Source organism: Tachyglossus aculeatus, chromosome 7 (assembly GCF_015852505.1).
Source record: "Tachyglossus aculeatus isolate mTacAcu1 chromosome 7, mTacAcu1.pri, whole genome shotgun sequence".
Taxonomy (NCBI): Eukaryota; Metazoa; Chordata; class Mammalia; order Monotremata; family Tachyglossidae; genus Tachyglossus; species Tachyglossus aculeatus.
Window position 1 is genome coordinate 11,799,567 of NC_052072.1, and position 19,954 is coordinate 11,819,520.

At 44.1% G+C, this 19,954-nt stretch overlaps 1 protein-coding gene across 4 annotated transcripts in view; it reads left to right on the plus strand.

The window, feature by feature from the left end:
- ADAM23 (ADAM metallopeptidase domain 23) overlaps positions 1-19,954 on the plus strand; it is a 215,733-nt gene that overhangs the window by 40,614 nt on the left and 155,165 nt on the right. For all 4 annotated transcript variants that reach the window (XM_038748695.1, XM_038748696.1, XM_038748697.1 and 1 more), the window contains exon 3: positions 16,125-16,201. In XM_038748695.1, coding sequence (XP_038604623.1) covers positions 16,125-16,201 — 77 coding nt within the window. The remainder of the gene's footprint in view (positions 1-16,124; positions 16,202-19,954) is intronic.

Here is a 19,954-nt window from a genome sequence, read left to right on the forward strand (position 1 = left end):
TACAAGATTCCTATCCCAGTGTATTCACTATTGACTTTTAATGGGAAGTGGTATGGTCTAGTGGATAGAGCAACAGCCTAGGGTCAGAAAGATTTGGGTTCTAATTCTGCCTCTGCCACTTATCTGCTGTGTGACCTTGGGCAAATCACTTCACTTCTCTGTCCCTCAGTTACCTCATCTGGAAAATGGGGATAACACTGTGAGCCCATGTGGGACAAAGATCGGGTCCAACCTGATGAGCTTGTATCTACCCCAGTGTGCACTACAGTATCTGGAACATAGTAAGTGTTTAGTAAATAATACCATAAAAAAGGGAGATCAATGATTCTGGCCAGAGAGTCAAATTTGTTCTCCATTTATGATGTATATATTTCATGAAATCATGAAACAGGACCACTTTGGGGTTTGGGAGAGCGATGGGGTAAATGGGGTAAAATGAATCTTATTCAAGGCATTAATAGTAATGCTGTAAATGTAATTTTACTACTTGTGAAAGTGATAGGACGAGCTTCCATGGTAACGGTTGTCATAGTTGTAGTCTGACTCATCATTCAAAAAAAGTTGTGAGAGCTGAATAATAGAGCAGTAGGTGATACTTGAGGGACTGTGTTCATGTTTTAAAATCCAGGGCTGTGAGGGTTTATTTGTGAATTAATTATCATCTTTTAATTCAGTGTTGCCAATTTAATAGCCCATGCTGCATTAATAATCCATAAAGTATCCAGTGAAAACAACCCAAAAGGCTTTGTGAGAGGAAGCACAGGTAGCCAAAGTTGTTCCAGTTGTTCAGGGTCGTCTAGAGAATGGGTTAGTGGAATGAGCACAGGGCTGAGAATTTAAGGACCTAGGTCCTAATCCCAGCTCTGCCATTTAATAATAAAATAATAATAATGATAATAATAATGACATTTATTAAGCGCTTACTATGTGCAAAGCACTGTTCTAAGCACTGGGAAGGTTACAAGGAGATCAGGTTGTCCCTTGGGGGGCTCAAAGTCTTAATCCCCATTTTACAGATGAGGGAACTGAGGCACAGAGAATTTGTGAGTTGCCCAAAGTCACACAGTTGACAATTGGCAGAGCCGGGATTCGAGCCCATGACCCCTGACTCCAAAGCCCGAGCTCTATCCACTGAGCCACGCTGCTTTGCCAGTTGTGTGACCTTGGACAAATCACTTTACTACTCTGTGGCTCAGCTTCCCCATCTGTGAAATAGGGTTTAAATACTTGTTTTCCTTCCTACTTGGACCGTGAGTTCAATGTGGGACAGGGACTGCATACAACCTGGTTGATTTGTATCTACTCCAGCACTTAGAACAGTTCTTGACAATTAGTAAGCACTTAACAAATGTTATTATTATTATTATTACTACTTCCCAGGTATGTAGTAGGAAATACTACACCTTTTTAGACAATAATAAAGTTAACAGATTTTTAGTAGTATTTGATTTGGCTGTTACTTTTTGGGGGGATATCCTATGCAGTGGAGGTAAGGAAGATGTCTGTCAACTCTGTTATAGTGTACTCTCCCAAGTGTGTAGAACAATGCCCTGTGCACAAAACACTCAATATTCATTCATTCAATCATATTTATTGAATTTATTGAATTAATTCAGTCAATCAATCAATCGTATTTATTGAGCACTTACTATGTGCAGAGCACTGTACTAAGCGCTTGGGAAGTACAAATTGGCAACACATAGAGACAGTCCCTACCCAACAGTGGGCTCACAGTCTAAAAGCTGTCAGTTTATTGAATGCTTACTGTGTTCAGGGCACTGTACTAAGAGCTTGGGTGTGTACAGTATAACAGTAGAGAAGCAGCATGGCTCAGTGGAAAGAGCACAGGCTTTGGAGTCAGAGGTTGTGGGTTCAAATCCCGGCTCTTCCACATGTCTGCTGTGTGACCTTGGGCAAATCACTTAACTTCTCTGAGCCTCAAGTTACCTCATCTGTAAAATGGGGATTAAGACTGTGAGCCCCACGTGGGACAACCTGATCGCCTTATATCCCCCCCAGTGCTTAGAACAGTGCTTTGCACATAGTAAGCACTTAATAAATGTCATTAAAAAGAAACAGTAAACAGACACATTCCCTGCCCACAACAAGCTTGCAGTCTACAGGGGGAGACAGACATTAATATAAATAAATTGCATATATGTTCATAAGTGCTTGGGGGCTGGGAGGGGGGATGAATACAGGGAGCAAGTCAGTGTGATACAAAAGGGAGAGGGAGAAGAGGAAAGGAGGACTTAGGGAAGGCCTGTTGGAGGAGATGTGCCCTCAATAAGGCTTTGAAGTAGGATAGAGTTATCATCTGTTGGATGTGAGGAAGGAGGGCATTCCAGACCAGAGGCAGGATGTGGGCAAGATAGAAAAGATTGAGGTACAGTGAGGTGGTGAGCATTAAAGGAGCAAAATGCTGGCAGGGTTTTAGTAGGTAGTGAGGTGAGGTAGGAGGGGGCAAGGTGATTGAGTGCTTTGAAGCCAATGGTGAGGAGTTTTTGTTGATGCGGAGGTGGATGGGCAACCATTGAAGATTTTTAAGTGGGGAAATACAGCCTGAACAGTTTTGTAGAATAGTGATATGGGCAGCAGAGTGAAGTTGGACTGGAGTAGGGAGAGACAGGAAACAGGGAGCTCAGCAAGGAGGCTGATACAGTAATCAAGGTGGGATAGGTTAAGGGATTGGATTAATGTGGTAGCAGTTTGGATGGAGAGGTAGGAGTGGATTTTAGCGGTGTCGTGAAGGTAGAACTGAGAGGATTTAGTCATGGCTTGAATGTGTGGGTTGAATGAGAGACAGGAGTCAAAGATAATGCCAAGGTAACGGGCTTGTGAGACAGGAAGGAGGGCGGTGCCGTCTTCAGTGATGGGAAAGTGAGCGGGAAGTCAGGGTTTGGGTGGAAGATAAGTGCTGTTTTAGCCATATTAAGCTTGAGGTGACAGGGGGACATCCAACTAGAGATGTCTTGAAGTTGAGGAAATGTGAGAATGCAGAGAGGGAGAGAGTTCAGGGCTGGAGATGTAGATATGGGGATCATCTGCATAGAGGTGGTAGTTGAAGCCATAGGAACGAATGAGTTCTCCAAAGGAGTGGATGTAGATGGAGAATAGAAGGGGACCCAGAACTGAACCTTGAGGGACCCCCACTGTTAAGGGGTGGGAGGCAGAGGAGCAACCCGTGAAAGAGACTGAGAATGAGTGGCCAGAGAGATTGGAAGAGAACCGGGAAAGGACAATGTCAGTTAAGTCAAAGTTGGATAATGTTTCCAGGGAAAGGGGATGGTCGACAGTGTCAAAGGCAGCTGAGAGGTGGAGGAGGTTTAGGATGGAGTAGAGACCATTGGATTTGGGAAGGAGGAGATCACTGGTGACCTTTGAGAGGGTGGGTTCTGTGGAGTGAAGAGGACGGAAGCCAGATTGGAGGGCGTCAAGGAGAGAATTGGAGCAGAGGAACTTGAGACAGTGGGTGTACACAACTCGCTCAAGGAGTTTGGAGAGGAATAGTAGGATGGAGATCAATAACTGGAGGGAACCGCAGGGTCAAGAGAGGGTAAATGCATCTGATTGATTGGCTGTATCAGCTGACTATAGTTTGTGAATGATCACTTCTCCCTGCTCCTCCACTTCCTTGTAGCCTGCTTTGGGTCATCTAACTGTTTAGTAGTGCAGCAGAGTCCAGGTTATGACCACATAATAATAATGATAATAATAATAATAATAATAATAATAATGGTATTTGTTAAGTGCTTACTATGTGCAAAGCACTGTTCTAAGCACTGGGGGGATACAAGGTGATCAGGTTGTCCCACGTGGGGCTCACAGTCTTAATCCCCATTTTACAGATGAGGTATCTGAGGCACAGAGAAGTTAAGTGGCTTGCCCAAGGTCACACAGCTAAGTGGCAGTCGGGATTCGTTCTCGCCTGTCCCGCCGTCGACCCCCGGCCCATGTCATCCCCCGGGCCTGGAATGCCCTCCCTCTGCCCATCCGCCAAGCTAGCTCTCTTCCTCCCTTCAAGGCCCTGCTGGGAGCTCACCTCCTCCAGGAGGCCTTCCCAGACTGAGCCCCTTCCTTCCTCTCCCCCTCGTCCCCCTCTCCATCCCCCCCCATCTTACCTCCTTCCCTTCCCCACAGCACCTGTATATATGTATATATGTTTGTACATATTTATTACTCTATTTATTTATTTATTTTACTTGTACATAGCTATTCTATTTATTTTATTTTGTTAGTATGTTCGGTTTTGTTCTCTGTCTCCCCCTTTTAGACTGTGAGCCCACTGTTGGGTAGGGACTGTCTCTATATGTTGCCAATTTGTACTTCCCAAGCGCTTAGTACAGTGCTCTGCACATAGTAAGCGCTCAATAAATACGATTGATGATGATGATGATGATGATGATGAGGATGATGATGATGATGATTCGAACCCATGACCTCCGACTCCCAAGCCCGTGCTCTTTTCCACTGAGCCACACTGCTTCGCCAAATGACAATACATGCACTCTGAGGAAACCTACTGCGTTATTTTCAGCTTTTCTTAGCACTCTTACACCTTGCTGTAATATGAATCCAATCCCTGCAGGTGAGTCCATCCCCAAATCCTTTCCTGTTCTCAAACTCAGCCCCACCTATTCCCCCAATCTTCCCTCCAGCCACTTTCTCCAGTTTCTTTTCTTTGTGTGTACTTTCATCAGAGCAACAATAGTCTTTCACCCTGTCCTAGCTATAGCTTTGGAAACGGAACCGTGGTGCCAATGGGGACAGGGTACAGGTGCCAAACACACCATCCTAACCCAGTCTGTCCAAATTCCCAGGGGTTTTAGCTGGGAAGGAGAGGTGGAACTAGGAAGGGAGTGAAGTCTGAGAGCTGTGCCCCAAATAATAACAATAATAATTATAACGTTTGTTAACGGCTTACTATGCACCTAAGCTCTGGGATAGATACCTGATAATCAGGTTGGATACAGTCCCTGCCTGACATGGGGCTCACAGTTTAAGAGGAAGGAGGGCAAGTTTGTAATTTGCGTTTTACAGGGGAAATGAAGTGACTTGCTTAACGTCATGCAGCAGGCAAACGGCTGAGTCAGGATTAGAATCCAGGTCTCCTGCCTCCTAGTCCTGCATTTTTTGAATTGAAGTTCAAGTGCACAAACGAAAACCCACTGGAGTGTGGTGTTGGGGCAGAGGCAGGTGAGAATAATAATAATAATAATAATAATCATGGAATTTATTAAGTGCTTATTATGTGGATTTATTAAGCGCTTACTATGTGCAAAGCACTGTTGTAAGCGCTGGGGAGGATGCAAGGTGATCAGGTTGTCCCACGTGGGGCTCACAGTCTTAATCCCCATTTTACAGATGAGGTAACCAAGGCCCAGAGAAGTTAAGTGACTTGCCCAAAGTCACACAGCTGACAAGTGGCGGAGCCAGGATGTGAACCCATGACCTCTGACTCCAAAGCCCGGGCTATTTCCACTGAGTCACGCTGCTTCTCTAGAACTAGAACCAGAAGAGCAAAGCATGAGGGTTGGGTTATAGTAAGAAATCAGTGAGGTAAGGTAGGAGGGATGCTCTGGAGATATGGAGGAGGGGAGGAGTTTGCAATGCGGGGAGGAAGGGACGAGGGGGTGAGGGAAGTGTGGTAAAATCAGCTTTAACCAGTTTCGTAAAATATTCATAATCCTTTTACATCTTCCAGCACATAGTTCCTTATGTAAACCGTTTGACTTTTTTTTTATGGCATTTGTTAAGCGTTTGCTATGTACCAGTCACTGTTCTGAGGGCTGGGGTAGATACAAGCTAATCAGGTTAGACACAGTCCGGTTTTAAGGCACGTCTTAACTCAGCCCAGGGTTCATATTCAAATACATTTAGAATGCTTTTTCTTTGTCTTAATTGGAAGGCACGATTCTGAAAGACCTTTGAGAAAAACAGGTAATATTGAGTTGGGTCACTGTAAAGTGGCTAATTTTAGAGAAGCAGCGTGGCTCAGTGGAAAGAGCACAGGCTTTGGAGTCAGAGGAGTCAGAGGTCATGGGTTCAAATCCCGACTCTGCCAATTGTCAGCTGTGTCACTTTGGGCAAGTCACTTATCTTCTCTGTGCCTCAGTTTCCTCATCTGTGAAATGGGGATGAAGACTGTGAGCCCCCCGTGGGACAACCTGATCACCTTGTAACCTCCCCAGCACTTAGAACAGTGCTTTGCACATAGTAAGCGCTTAATAAATGTCATTATTATTATTATTATTATTATTATTTAGTTTTCCCTTCTCTTGTGTTATTTTTCATCCAAAGCCATGTTAGTGTGTACAGCAGATTACCTCAGTTGGAAAAACTGATCCATATGACATGTGCAATTAAATGTCTCAGTACAGTGATTCATATTTTTAAGGCTCTGAAGGACATGATTTTATGATTAAGTTAAAAAAACAGACAGTTGGTAATTAGTAATAAAATCGCATGATTAGTTGCAAAGCTGTGCAATAGATCTTAAAATAGTTCATTTCTTGGACCAGTATTTTGTGGAGGTAAGGCATGGTTCTGGCATACATTTCAAGGAATTGCTATAAACAATTTTATGAACATTGATTAAGCACTTGCTATTTGCAGTGGCACTGGGATAAATTCAAGAAGCTCAAATTACGACCCCATCCTGAATCATCTTTAAGGTGGGGAAGACAACACATCTGTCCATCATTCATTCATTAATTCAATCGTATTGATTGAGCGCTTACTGTGTGCAGAGCACTGTACTAAGCGCTTGGGAAGTACAAGTCGGCAACATATAGAGACGGTCCCTACCCAACAACGGGCTCACATCTATTGAGCGCTCGCTTGGGAGAGGACAGTATAACAATAGACACACTCCGTGCCCACAGGGAGCTTACATATAATGGAAGAATTACAATGAAGGAAAGGATAAGGTAAAATAAAAATTTCAACATTAATAAATGTCCACTAAACCATCTCTGGAGGGTGCAGTCTACCAGAGCTCCCCAAGGTGGTAATGGGGAGGTGGGCTTGGCTCTAGTTTGGTCATTTGTCCGGTTTCTATCTGGCCTTTCCTCCTGACTCGTACAAATGCAGCCCCTTACAAAGTGTAACCCACCCCCTATTCTGGTGGGCCAGACATAAAGTGATAATAGTCATGCAAAGTGTAACCCACCCCCTATTTTGGTGGGCCTGAAGTAGAGCGTTAATAGTCATGATGAAAGCTGTATTTAGTGCCTACTATGAGACAAGCATTGTATTAAGCACTGGGATTTTGTCCCTGTCCCACATGGGGCTCACAGTCTAAGTAGCAGGGAGAACAGGTATTTAATCTGTATTTTGGAAATTGAGGCCCAGAGAAGTGAAGTGACTCGCCCAAGGTCGCACAGCAGGCAAGTGGCAGAGCTGGGATTAGAACCCAGGTCCTGTGACTCTCAAGTCTGGGCTCTTTCCACTGGGTCCCTCCGCTTCCCTGTTGGGAAGATGGCCTGCTGGGGTGACGCCATTGACGGTGAGGATTGTCACATGATCCCAGGATTCCCAACAGGGATCCTGAAGATAGCTGGCAGGTAAAACCACAGCGAGGCTCCTCTGGTGGTTACCCTGGCAATGGTCCCCTGGGCTGAGGTGCTACGGCGCAGCTGGAAAGATGCTGTAGCTGGGGCCACTTGGGTTCTCAATGGTTTTTGCACATAATAATTATAATAATTGTGGTATTTATTAAGCACTTACTATGTGCCAGGTACTCTACTAAGTGCTGGGGTAGATACAAGGTAATTGGGTTGGACACAAGGTCTCATCATCATCATCATCAATCGTATTTATTGAGCGCTTACTGTGTGCAGAGCACTGTACTAAGCGCTTGGGAAGTACAAGTTGGCAACATATAGAGACAGTCCCTACCCATCAGTGGGCTCACAGTCACTGGTCTCCCAGCAGACCAGTGGAGGAGCTGGGATTAGAATGCAGGTCCTTCTGGCTTTTGGGCCCATGCTCTGTCCACTAGGCCATGCTGCTATTTTTCTTTTTAGTCACTCCTCCTTGGCTTCTGCCAGCAAATGCTGTGCTACCCATGTTTGCGAGGACCTGGGAGGAGAACGCAGCGCCTGTGGAATCAACAGGACCAGCGGGAGGGCCCTCCCGGGACAAACTCAAGCTTTCAGAGATTTCCGTAAAAGTGTTTCCGTAACATATGATGTCATTATGTTATGATGTATTTTGTCATAGTGTACATTCCGGAATTTCTGCCCATCATTCCCGGGTTGGCAAGGGCGTGCCTGATATCTGTGTGGACCGTCAGTGGCCCCTTCAACTTGTCTGGCACAGGGCTCTGCCCACAGTAAACTCTCAGTACGTACTGTTGAATTGTCCCTTGAAGTCCAGTGGGAGTGGGGTGGCTAATCTGGGCAGGGGACGGCTGGCCCCGGCACCTCTGTAGGATGCAGGGTTTCCGTTTCGGTCATTGTGGCCATCAGATTCTGATTTGTGCCCTCCGGGCCCACCTGCAGCGAAGATCGTTTCAGGATCGTTAAATCATCGATGACTTGGGTGCAGATTTTGTTAATAAGTTGAACAATATCAGACCCTTTAAGTAGTGTGGACCAATGGATAGAGCACAGGCCTGGAAAGTAGAAGGACCTGGGTTCTGATCTTGGCGCCACTACTTATCTGCTGCATGACCTTGGGCAGCTCACTTTGCTTCTCTGTGCTAAGTTACCTCATCTGTAAAATGGGAATTAAGACTTGTGAGCCCCATATGGGGAAGGGACTGGGTTCCACTTGAGTAGTTTGTATCTAACCCCGCACTTAGGACAGGACCTGGCACATAGTAAGTGTTTAACAAATGCCATTAAAAAAAAGAAGGACGTTTGTGGACTTCTTCCCCATCCTATTGCAAACTCCTCAAGGGCAGAAACTCTGTCTGTCTTTCTGTGTAATTCTGCCCCAAATGAGTATGTATTGGTCAAATTCACCAATTCATTCATTCATTCAATCATATTTGTTGAGTGCTTACTGTGTGCAGAGCACTGTACCAAGTGCCTGGGAAGTACAAGTTGGCAACATATAGAGACGGTCCCTACCCAACAATGGGCTCACAGTCTAGAAGGGGGAGGCAAACAACAAAACAAGTAGACAGGTGATGAAATGGCCAATATCAGACCCACAGTTCTGATCACCTTGTGCACAGAAAAAGGTGGTTCCTTGTATTGTTTTCTTTAATGTTTTGTAGTACATAGCACTGTTTTCTCTTTCACCTCCTCATCTCTTGTTCCATATGACGTTTTTGCTCTAAATGAGCTTCTCTTTTATAAATAGCAGTCCACCAGACTGCTCAGAGTTGACCCTTAAGAAATACTGATGAAAGCTACAGAGCCAGATAATAATAATAATAATAATAATAATAATAATAATAATAATAATAATAGCATTTATTAAGTGCTTACTATGTGCAAGACACTGTTCTAAGTGCTGGGCTGATTACAAGGTGATCAGGTTGTCCCACGGGGGGCTCACAGTCTTAATCCCCATTTTACAGATGAGGTAACTGAGGCACAGAGAAGTTAAGTGCCTTGCCCAAAGTCACACAGCTGACAATTGGCAGAGCTGGGATTTGAACCCATGTCCTCTGACTCCGAAGTCCAGGCTCTTTCCACTGAGCCCCACTGATTATGTACTCAATCAATCAATCAATCAATCGTATTTATTGAGCGCTTACTATGTGCAGAGGACTGTACTAAGCGCTTGGGAAGTACAAATTGGCAACACATAGAGACAGTCCCTACCCAACAGTGGGCTCACAGTCTAAAAGGTATTTGGTATTTGGTACTCAGGTATTTGGTATTCGCTCCACCCACAGCACTTATGAACTTATCTATGTTATTTATTTATATTACTATCTGTCTCCCCTCTCTACAATGTAAGCTCATTGTGGGCATTCTTTCATTCATCCGTATTTATTGAGCACTTACTATGTGCAGAGCACTGTACTAAGCCCTTGAGAGAGTACAATATAGCAATTAACAGACACATTCCTGCCCGTGAGCTTAAAGTCTAGAGTGGAGAGAGACATTAATAGAAGCAGATAAATTATAGATATGTACATAAGTGCTGTGGGGCTGGGAAGGGGGATGAATAAAGGGAGCAAGTCAGAGCATTGCAGAAGGGAGTAGGAGAAGAGGAAAGGAGGACTTAGCCAGGGAAGGTCTCTTGGAGGAGGTTAAGTACCAATTCTGTTATATTGTACACTCCCAAGTTCTTAGTATAGTTCTCTGCACACAGTAAGCACTCAATAAATACCACTGATTGATTGATTTGACTGTCCCAAGTGGCCTTGTGTGTGGCTGGGAGGGGGAATGTAACCATCGCTCTAGGGCTCTGTTATCAGTATTACCGCTATTATTAAGATTATTATTCTGGCACCTATTAGGTGCTTCCTTTGTGCCAAGTACTGGGCTAGGTGCTGATGTCAGTTTAATTTAAGCAGATTGGACCCAGTCCCTGTTCCACATAGGGCTCATATTCCAAGAAATAGGGAGAACAGGTATTTTAGGCCCATATTAAAGATGAGGAAATGGGAGCACAGAGAAGTTGTGACTTGCCCCCAATACACCCAGCAGGCCAATGGAACCTGAACCCTGTTTCCTTGACACCGCCCCCCCCCCCCCCCCCCCCCCGCACCCAAGTCTCTTGCTAGTTCTGCGAGGCCGTTAGAACAGTGCTTTGCACATAGTAAGCACCTAATAAATGCCATTATTATTATTATTATTAAGACCATGCTGCCCTGTTGCCTTCGGAGAGATGTTGGGGAAGGTGGGCAGGAGGAAGCAGTGTGACCTGACGTTTGTTGTCAGGGTGGAGTTCCTGGGTTCACCTCAGAAGCCAACATACACAACCGCTGGGTTTTGCTTTAAAGCAAGTTACCCTTTAAATAGTCATTCATTCAATCGCATTTATTGAGTGCCTACTGTGTACAGAGCACTGTACTAAACGTTTGGCAAGTACAAGTTGGCAACATATAAATGCGATTGAATGAACTGATGTCCAGTGACATTTCGTGAAATAGTAAATAGTAAAGATGTGGTCATCACTAGTACCACATCACATTTTTACCACTGTTGGGTAGGGACTGTCTCTATATGTTGCCAATTTGTACTTCCCAAGCGCTTAGTACAGTGCTCTGCACACAGTAAGCGCTCAATAAATACGATTGATGATATAGAGACGGTCCCTACCCAACAATGGGCTCACAGTCTAGAAGGGGGAGACAGACAACAAAACAAAACATGTGGACAGGTGTCAAGTCATCAGAACAAATAGAATTAAAGCTAAATGCACATCATTAACAAAATAAATAGAAAATAAACATGTACAAGTAAAATAAATAGAGTAATAAATCTGTACAAACATATACAGGTGCTGTGGGGAGGGGAAAGATGTTGGGTAGGGGGGATGAGGAGGAGGAGAGGAAAAAGGGGGCTCAGTCTGGGAAGGCCTCTTGGAGGAGATGAGCTCTCAATTGCTTACATTTAGACTGTGAGCCCACTGTTGGGTAGGGACTGTCTCTATATGTTGCCAATTTGTACTTCCCAAGTGCTTAGTACAGTGTTCTGCACACAGTAAGCGCTCAATAAATACGATTGATGATGATGTTACATGTGCAGAGCGTTGAACTGAGCGCTTGGAAGGTACAGTGCAGCAATAAAGAGAGACAATCTCTGCCCACAATGGGCTCATAGTCTAGAGGGAAGCAGAATGGTCCAGTGGATAGAGCACAGGCCTGGGAATCAGAAGGACCTGGGTTCTAATCCTGGCTGTGACACATGGCTGCCGTATGACCTTGGGTAAGTCACTTCACTACTCTCGGCCTCAGTTCCCTCATTTGTAAAATGGGGATTATGACTGCAAGCCCTATGTGGGATAAGGACTGTGTCGGTCTGATTGTCGTGTACCTATCCCAGCTCTTAGTACAGTGCCTGGCACATAGTAAGTGCTTAACAAATACCACAATTGTTATTGTAAATGATGTTGCTTGGTGTCAGGGCTGTGAAGCCACAGGGATCTTTAGCCTGGTAGGCAAAGTCAGGTGGCTCCTTGAGCAGAGCCATTCATTCATTCATTCATTCATTCAATCGTATTTATTGAGTACTTACTGTGTGCAGAGCACTGTACTAAGCGCTTAAGAGCCAGATGTTGGAAGGAGCAAATAAAGAAAGAATTGAAGTCTTCCAGATAAATAACATGTGCTAGAGTGTCTGGGTTCACCTGAGCATCCGATCAACATATGCCAAGCTTGCAGGGTGGATAATTATTTGGAAAATGTTGTACTCATGCTCACCTTCCATTGTTTAGATTCATAATATGTGATTTTTTTTAAAGGTATTTGTTAAGTGCTTGCCATGTGCCAGGAACTGTTTTAAGCACTGAGGTAGATATAGGGTAAGCAGGTTGGACTCAGTCTGCAACCCACATGGGTCTCACAATCTTCATCCCCATCTTATAGATGACATAACTGAAGACCAGAGAAGTAAAATAACTTGCCCAAGGTCACACAGTAGACAAGTGGAGAGCTGGGATTAGAACCCAACTGCTATTATGTTAATTCAGTCACTCATCCTATCCCACCTGGATTACTACATCAGTCTCCTGGCTGTCCTCCCACCTCCTGTCTCTCATTTATTCAGTTGTATTTATTGAACACTTACTGTGTGCAGAGCACTGTACTAAGCACTTGGAAAGTACAATACAGTCATAAAGAGAGACAATCCCTGCCCATCCACTCCAGTCCATACTTCAGTCTGTTGCCCGGATCATTTTTCTACAGGAACGCTCAGGATATGTCACCCTGCTCCTCAAAACAATTTCAGTGACTGCCCATCCACCTCCACATCAAACAAAAACTCCTCACCATTGGCTTTAAAGCAGTCCACCACCTTGCCCCCTCCTACTTCACCTCACTTCTCAGCCCTACAGTGCTTTTGTACATATCTGTAATTTTATTTATTTGTACTCATGTCTGTCTTCCCCACTCTAGACTGTAAATTTGTTGTGGGCAGGGAATAATAATAATGATAGTGATCATCGCTAAGCACTTACTATGTGCCAGGCACTGTTCTAAGCTCTGGGGTGGGTATGAACAAATAGGATTAAACACAGCGCCTGTCCCCCCGTGGTGTTCACAGTCTTAGCCCCTATTTTACAGAAGAGGGAATTGAGAAACAGAAGTGAAGTGACTTGCCTAAGGTCACACAGCAGACAAGTGGCAGAGCTGGGATTAGAACCCATGACCTTCTGACACCCAGGCCGGTGCTCTGTCCACTAGGCTACCATGTGATGTTGGTTCTTGTATTGTACTCTCTCAAGTGCTTAGTACTCTGCTCTACACACAGTAAGCACTCAATAAATACGCCTGAATTAATTAATTAACCCAGGACCTTCTGACTCTCAGTCCTGGGCTCTATGCACTAGGCCACACTGCGCTTCTCTGCTATATTGCTATGTGATCCTTTAAGTTAATAGTGATAACTGCGTCTATTTTGTTTCAACCCTTTTAAAAATTTGTTCTCATCGTTTGGATCAATTTTAGGATTTGGAGATGCACTTTACATTATTTCCAGTGGGGAACTGTATTCTGTTAGTGCCCTTTAGCTTCCCACTCATGGAACCAATTAAGAGCACTTACTGGGAGTGTTCCGTACTCTGAAACTTCAAACTTTGAGTATGAATAAGCCTCAGTTACCGCATCTGTAAAGTGGGGATTGGGACTGTTGTCCAACCTGATTAACTTGTAATCTCCCTAGTACTTAATACAGTGCCTGGCACCTAATAAGTGCTTAACAAATGCCATGAGTAAATAACTCAAGTACCACAGTGGTGCCTATGCTTTTGAAGGTTCATATCTGCTCCACTCTGCAAATCTCTTGCTTCCCTTTCTTCTGTCTCTGAGAGTGTTACCTGGGGGTGGAATCTTCCTGACTCAAAGTGGAGCTGGATGTAGGAGTTACATTGTCTCTGTCCCATTTGTGAAGTGATAACAAAGAAAAAATTAGTCTTCGAAAATACCTTGCTGACTAATCGTCTTTGACATGCTGCTATTTAACAGATTTTCTTCTGGAGAAATTTTGACTCTCACCACGAAGCCAGAGTGATTCATATTTACTTGGAATCAAACTCCTCATTTCAACTTATAAATGACTGCCTGGCCTTGAGGTTTCTCTTTCAAAACAATATTTTTTAACCCTGACCAGTCTAGAATGTTGACCTAGGACTGAAACCCTCACTTTAGACTTGCTCCATGGGTAATACAGAAGTAATAATAATGCTTGGGAACTCTAAAAGCATATGTGAACTGGGAGAGGCTACTTAATGCACGTCCACAAATCCACTGGGGTAGATTCTGTCCAAATCCTATTTGAATTCGTGTGAGCCCCTTGTTGGGTAGGGACCATCTCTATATGTTGCCAACTTGTACTTCCTCAGTGCTTAGTACAGTGCTCTGCATACAGTAAGCACTCAATAAATATGATTGAATGAATTAATTAATGGGCCATTCCACCATCAGTGTCTCAAGGAGAAGCAGTGTTGCCTAGTGGATAGAGCACGGGCCTAGGGGTCAGAAGGATGTGTGTTGTAGTCCCGGCTCCACCACTTGTCTTCTGTGTGACCGTGGGCAAGTCACTTAAATTCTCTGGACCTCAGTGACTTCATCTGTAAAATGAGGATTAAGACTGTGAGCCCCATGTGGGACATGGATTGTGTCCAACATAATTAGCTTGTATCTACCCCAGCACTTAGTACAGTGCCTAGGATAGAGTAAACACTTAACAAATGCCATAAAAATTGCATTTGACTAAGATAACAGAGAGGGGGGGTGACTTGCCCAAGGTCACACAGCTGACAATTGGCAGAGCCGGGATTTGAACCACGACCTCTGACTCCAAAGCCTGGGCTCTTTCCACTGAGCCACGGTGCTTCCCAGCACCGTGGAGAAGCAGTGTGGCTCAGTGGAAAGAGCCCGGGCTTTGGAGTCAGAGGTCGTGGGTTCAAATTCCAGCTCCGCCAATTGTCAGCTGTGACTTTGGGCAAGTCACTTCACTTCTCTGTGCCTCAGTTCCCTCATCTGTAAAATGGGGATGAAGACTGTGAGCCCCCTGTGGGACAACCTGATCACCTTGTAACCTCCCCAGCACTTGGAACAGTGCTTTGCATATAGTAAGCGCTTAACAAATGCCATTATTATTATTATTATTTTCTCTACATGTTTTGTTTTGTTGTCTGTCTCCCCCGTCTAGACTGTGAGCCCGTTGTTGGGTAGGGACCGTCTCTATATGTTGCCGACTTGTACTTCCCAAGCACTTAGTACAGTGCTCTGCACACAGTAAGCGCTCAATAAATACGATTGAATGAATTGAATGAATGAATGAATAATAATAATAATAATAAAAGTGGTATTTAAGAACTTACTGTGTGCTAAGCAGTGGTGGGGGAGATGGAAGGTAATCAGGTCGGACACAATCTCTGTCCCACATAGGGCTCACAGTCTAAGTAGGAGGGAAAATAGGCTTTGAATCCCCATTTTACTGGTGGGGAAACTGAGGCACAGAGAAAAGTGACAAAGTGACTTGCCTGAGGTCACACAGCAGATGTAGCGACAGCATATGTAGCGAAGCTGGGATTAAAACCCAGTCCTTTTGACTCCCCAGTCCCATGCTCAATCCACTAGGCCACCCCGAGTCTTAAAGTTCTTTATTTTTGATATTCTTTTTAATTAGGTGGGCCGAAAGCATTTGGTCAGAATTGTAGACAAAATAGGTCAAATCAGGCCTCAGTGAGCCCAATCCTTTAGTGAAATTCATCATAGTCACTTTTAGGAGTCAAAGAAAATATGTTATTTTAGCCATTTCTGCTCTTCATGCTGTCCTTTCACGATAGCGTCCTAAGTTCCTTGCTACAGAGATATGTCAACTTTCCATGGAAGCCCCACAACATTACTTAATGTACTTTTAAGGAGACCATCTATCATACAGGGAAACTATCCAAATTCAGTACGATCTTTACCGAAGAAATTACTCTGGCTTATAGGAATAAGGAAAACAGCGGCTAAGGTTATTTTTCTCTTTTTGATTCCCTAGGCTGTGCATTTGGCCCAGGCAAGCTTCCAGATCGAGGCCTTCGGATCTCAATTCATTCTTGACCTCACACTGAATAAGTAAGTATTATTTTTATAATAATTATAATTATATAATATAATTATATAATAATATTATTCTTATAATAAGTAGTATTATTAAGAAGTAAATTTAGTGAAACTATGTTCTGCTGATAATTTCTCTGTCTCTGGCCCCCCTTCAAAAATGCAAGTTTCTAGCTTGCACTTTCTGGTCTCCACCAGTGATTTACTGAACATGGGCCAGGAGGCACAGGGAGGGAGAATAATAATAATAATAATAATAATAATGATGGCATTTATTAAGCGCTTACTATATGCAAAGCACTGTTCTAAGCACTGGGGAGGTTACAAGGTGATCAGGTTGTCCCATGGGGGGCTCACAGTCTTAATTCCCATTTTCCAGATGAGGTAACTGAAGCTCAGAGAAGTTAAGTGACTTGCCCAAAGTCACACAGCTGACAGTTGGCGGAGCTGGGATTTGAACCCATGACCTCTGACACCGAAGCCCGTGCTCTTTCCACTGAGCCACACTATGGCCCCAGGCTTCGAAGACCAGGGAAGAGATAGGAGGAGGGAGTTGAAGTGTCCAAGGAAGTAGGGGGAAGGACACTGAGAACAAATAGGGAAGCTTGTGGGATAACTGAATTGAGTATGGCAAGAACAAGAGGAAGAAGGGAAATGTGGAAGGGATGTAGAAGCAGCGTGGCTCAGTGGTTAGAGTCCGGGCTTTGGAGTCAGAGGTCATGGGTTCAAATCCTGGCTCCGCCAACTGTCAGCTGTGTGACTTTGGGCAAGTCACTTAACTTCTCTGGGCCTCAGTGACCTCATCTGTAAAATGGGGATTAAGACTCTGAGCCCCCTGTGGGACAACCTGATCACCTTGTAATTTCCCCAGCGCTTAGAACAGTGCTTTGCACATAGTAAGCGCTTAATAAATGCCATTATTATTATTATTATTATTATTATTATTATCAGGGAATAGTTTGAGGGAGAGAGGGGTGGCATACGGAAGCAGCGTGGCTCAGTGGAAAGAGCACGGGCTTTGGAGTCAGAGGTCAGGGGTTCAAATCCTGGCTCTGCCACCTGTCAGCTGTGTGACTTTGGGCAAGTCACTTAACTTCTCTGTGCCTCAGTGACCTCATCTGTAAAATGGGGATTAAGACTGTGAGCCCCTGTGGGACCACCTGATCACCTTGTAACTTCCCCAGCGCTTAGAACAGTGCTTTGCACATAGTAAGCGCTTAATAAATGTCATTATTGTTATTATATGGCAGATATAGATAAAGGGAAGGAAGGAGACTAGAAGAGATGGAGAAGATCAAGCAGAGCACCTGGGGAAGTGCACAGAAGAGATAGATAAGAAGAGGGGAGAGTGGACAGAGGGGAAGATGGGAGAGATGAGGTAGAGTGAGGGGGGAGAGAGAGAGAGAGAGAAAAAAAAGACACTTCTTTAATGGTATTTAGGCTCTTACTGTGTGCCAGGCACTATACTAAGCGCTCTATCACATTGGACACAGTGTATGTCTCACTTGGGGTTCACAGTGTTAATCCCCATTTTGCAGATGAAGTAACTGAGGCGCAGAGAAGTTGTGACAAGTTTAAGTGACTTGCCTGAGGTCACACAGCAGACAAGTGGGAGAGCTAGGATTAGGACCCATATCCTTCCAACTCCCAGGCCCGTGCTCTCTCCACTAAGCCGTGTTGTTTCTCAAAGTTAGAAAGAGAAGAAGAAGGCAAGAAGGCTAACACAAACAAAGAGCAAGTATTTTGGCTAATTCATTCATAGAAACACGGAGCGGTAAACAGTTCATTCACAGCTGAGTCTCCTCAACGGTTAGCATTGTCAGTGTATGGTATTTTGATAAATTGGTGTTTTGTTGTGTCAGATCTGCTTCAGATGTAGTGGGGATAAAGTTGGAAACAACAGTAATAATTGTGGTATTTGTTAAACACTTACTGTGTGCCATGCACTGTGCTAAGTGCTCGGGTAGATAGACGATAATGAGCCCACTGTTGGGTAGGGACTGTCTCTGTATGTTGCCAGCTTGTACTTCCCAAACGCTTAGTACAGTGCTCTTCACACAGCGCTCAATAAATACGATTGATTGATTCCTAATGGGGCTCGTAGGAGGGACAACATGAACTGCATCCTTTTGCAGCTGAGGGAACTGAGGAACAGAGAGGTGAAGTGCCTTGTCCAAGGTCACACAACTGACAAGTAAGTGGAGGAGTTGGGATTAGAACCCAAGTCCTCCAACTCCCAGGCCCCTGTTCTTTCCATTAGGCCACACTGCTGCTCTTCATTCATTCAGTTGTATTTATTGAGCGCTTGCTATGTGCAGAGCACTGTACTAAGTGCTTTTGAGCAGTGGAAGAAAATATTTGCTCTGCTTAGCTTCAGTGGGCTGTGGTTTCCTCACTCAATGAAGCAGCATGGCTCAGTGGGAAGAGCCCCGGCTTGGGAGTCAGAGGTCATAGGTTCTAATCCCTGCTCCACCACTTGTCAGCTGGGTGACTTTGGGCAAGTCACTTAACTTCTCTGGGCCTCAGTTACCTCATCTGTAAAATGGGGATTAAGACTGTGAGCCCCATGTGGGACAACCTGATCACCTTGTATCCCCTCCAGCACTTAGAACAGTGCTTCGTACATAGTAAGCGCTTAACAAGTACCATTATTATTATTATTATTATTATTAATGAGATAGTCCCCATCAGAGAGGAAAGACAAATCTAAAGTGACCAGAGAGGGATATCATAATAGCACAAATTAACACAGCGAAGGCCCATATTTTGAGTAAATCAAGAGTCAATCAGTGGCATATATTGAACACTTTCAATGTGCAAAGCATTGTGCTAAGAGTAGAGTACAAAAAAGTTAGTAGAAAGTCCTGTAGGGCTGGGGTGAAGTGAGTATCAAAGTTCTTAAGCTTGATGTGGATTTGGGGAAAGAGCTAAGGGCTTAAGGGGTAGACACAAGTGCAGAAGTGACATAGAAAAGAGATCGAATAAGTGGGGAAATGATGGGTTAGTCAGAGAAGGCCTCTTAGGGGAGAGGTGACTTTAGTAAGGCTTTGAAGATCAATCAATCAATCAATCAATCGAATTTATTGAGCGCTTACTGTGTGCAGAGCACTTACTATGCGCTTGGGAAGTCCAAGTTGGCAACATATAGAGACAGTCCCTACCCAACAGTGGGCTCACAGTCTAGAAGGGGTAGACAGAGAACAAAACCAAACATATTAACAAAATAGAATAGATATGTACAAGTAAAATAAATAAATAAATAGAGTAATAACTACATACAAACATACCTACATATATGCAAATGGGGAAAATGGTGGTCTATCAGTGTGGGCAAAGGGTCGACGGCGAGAAAAATGAGATCGAGGTACAGTGAGTAGGTTGTTGTTAGAGGAGTGAAATGTATGGATTGGGTTGTAGTTGGAGATCAGCGGAATGAAGTAGTAGGAGAGAACTGATTGAGTGCCGTAAAGCTGATGGTGAGAAGTTTCTGTCTGATTCTGAAGTGGACGGGTAGCCACTTCAGGTTTTTGAGGAGTGGGGAGATGTGCACAGAATTATGGTGATGATGATTAATAATTAATAATCGTGGGTTTATTTCCTTACTTCCCTCATCTTAACCAGAGATTCCAATGATTGGAATGTCTGCTTGGGCCAGGTACCTTGGGACAGAGAAGTTAATTATTTTCAGTGATGAATTTCTCTGTTTTTAAATGTGTATAATTGTATTTGTGTAATGTTTTATAGTGAACTTATGTATTTCATACTTTG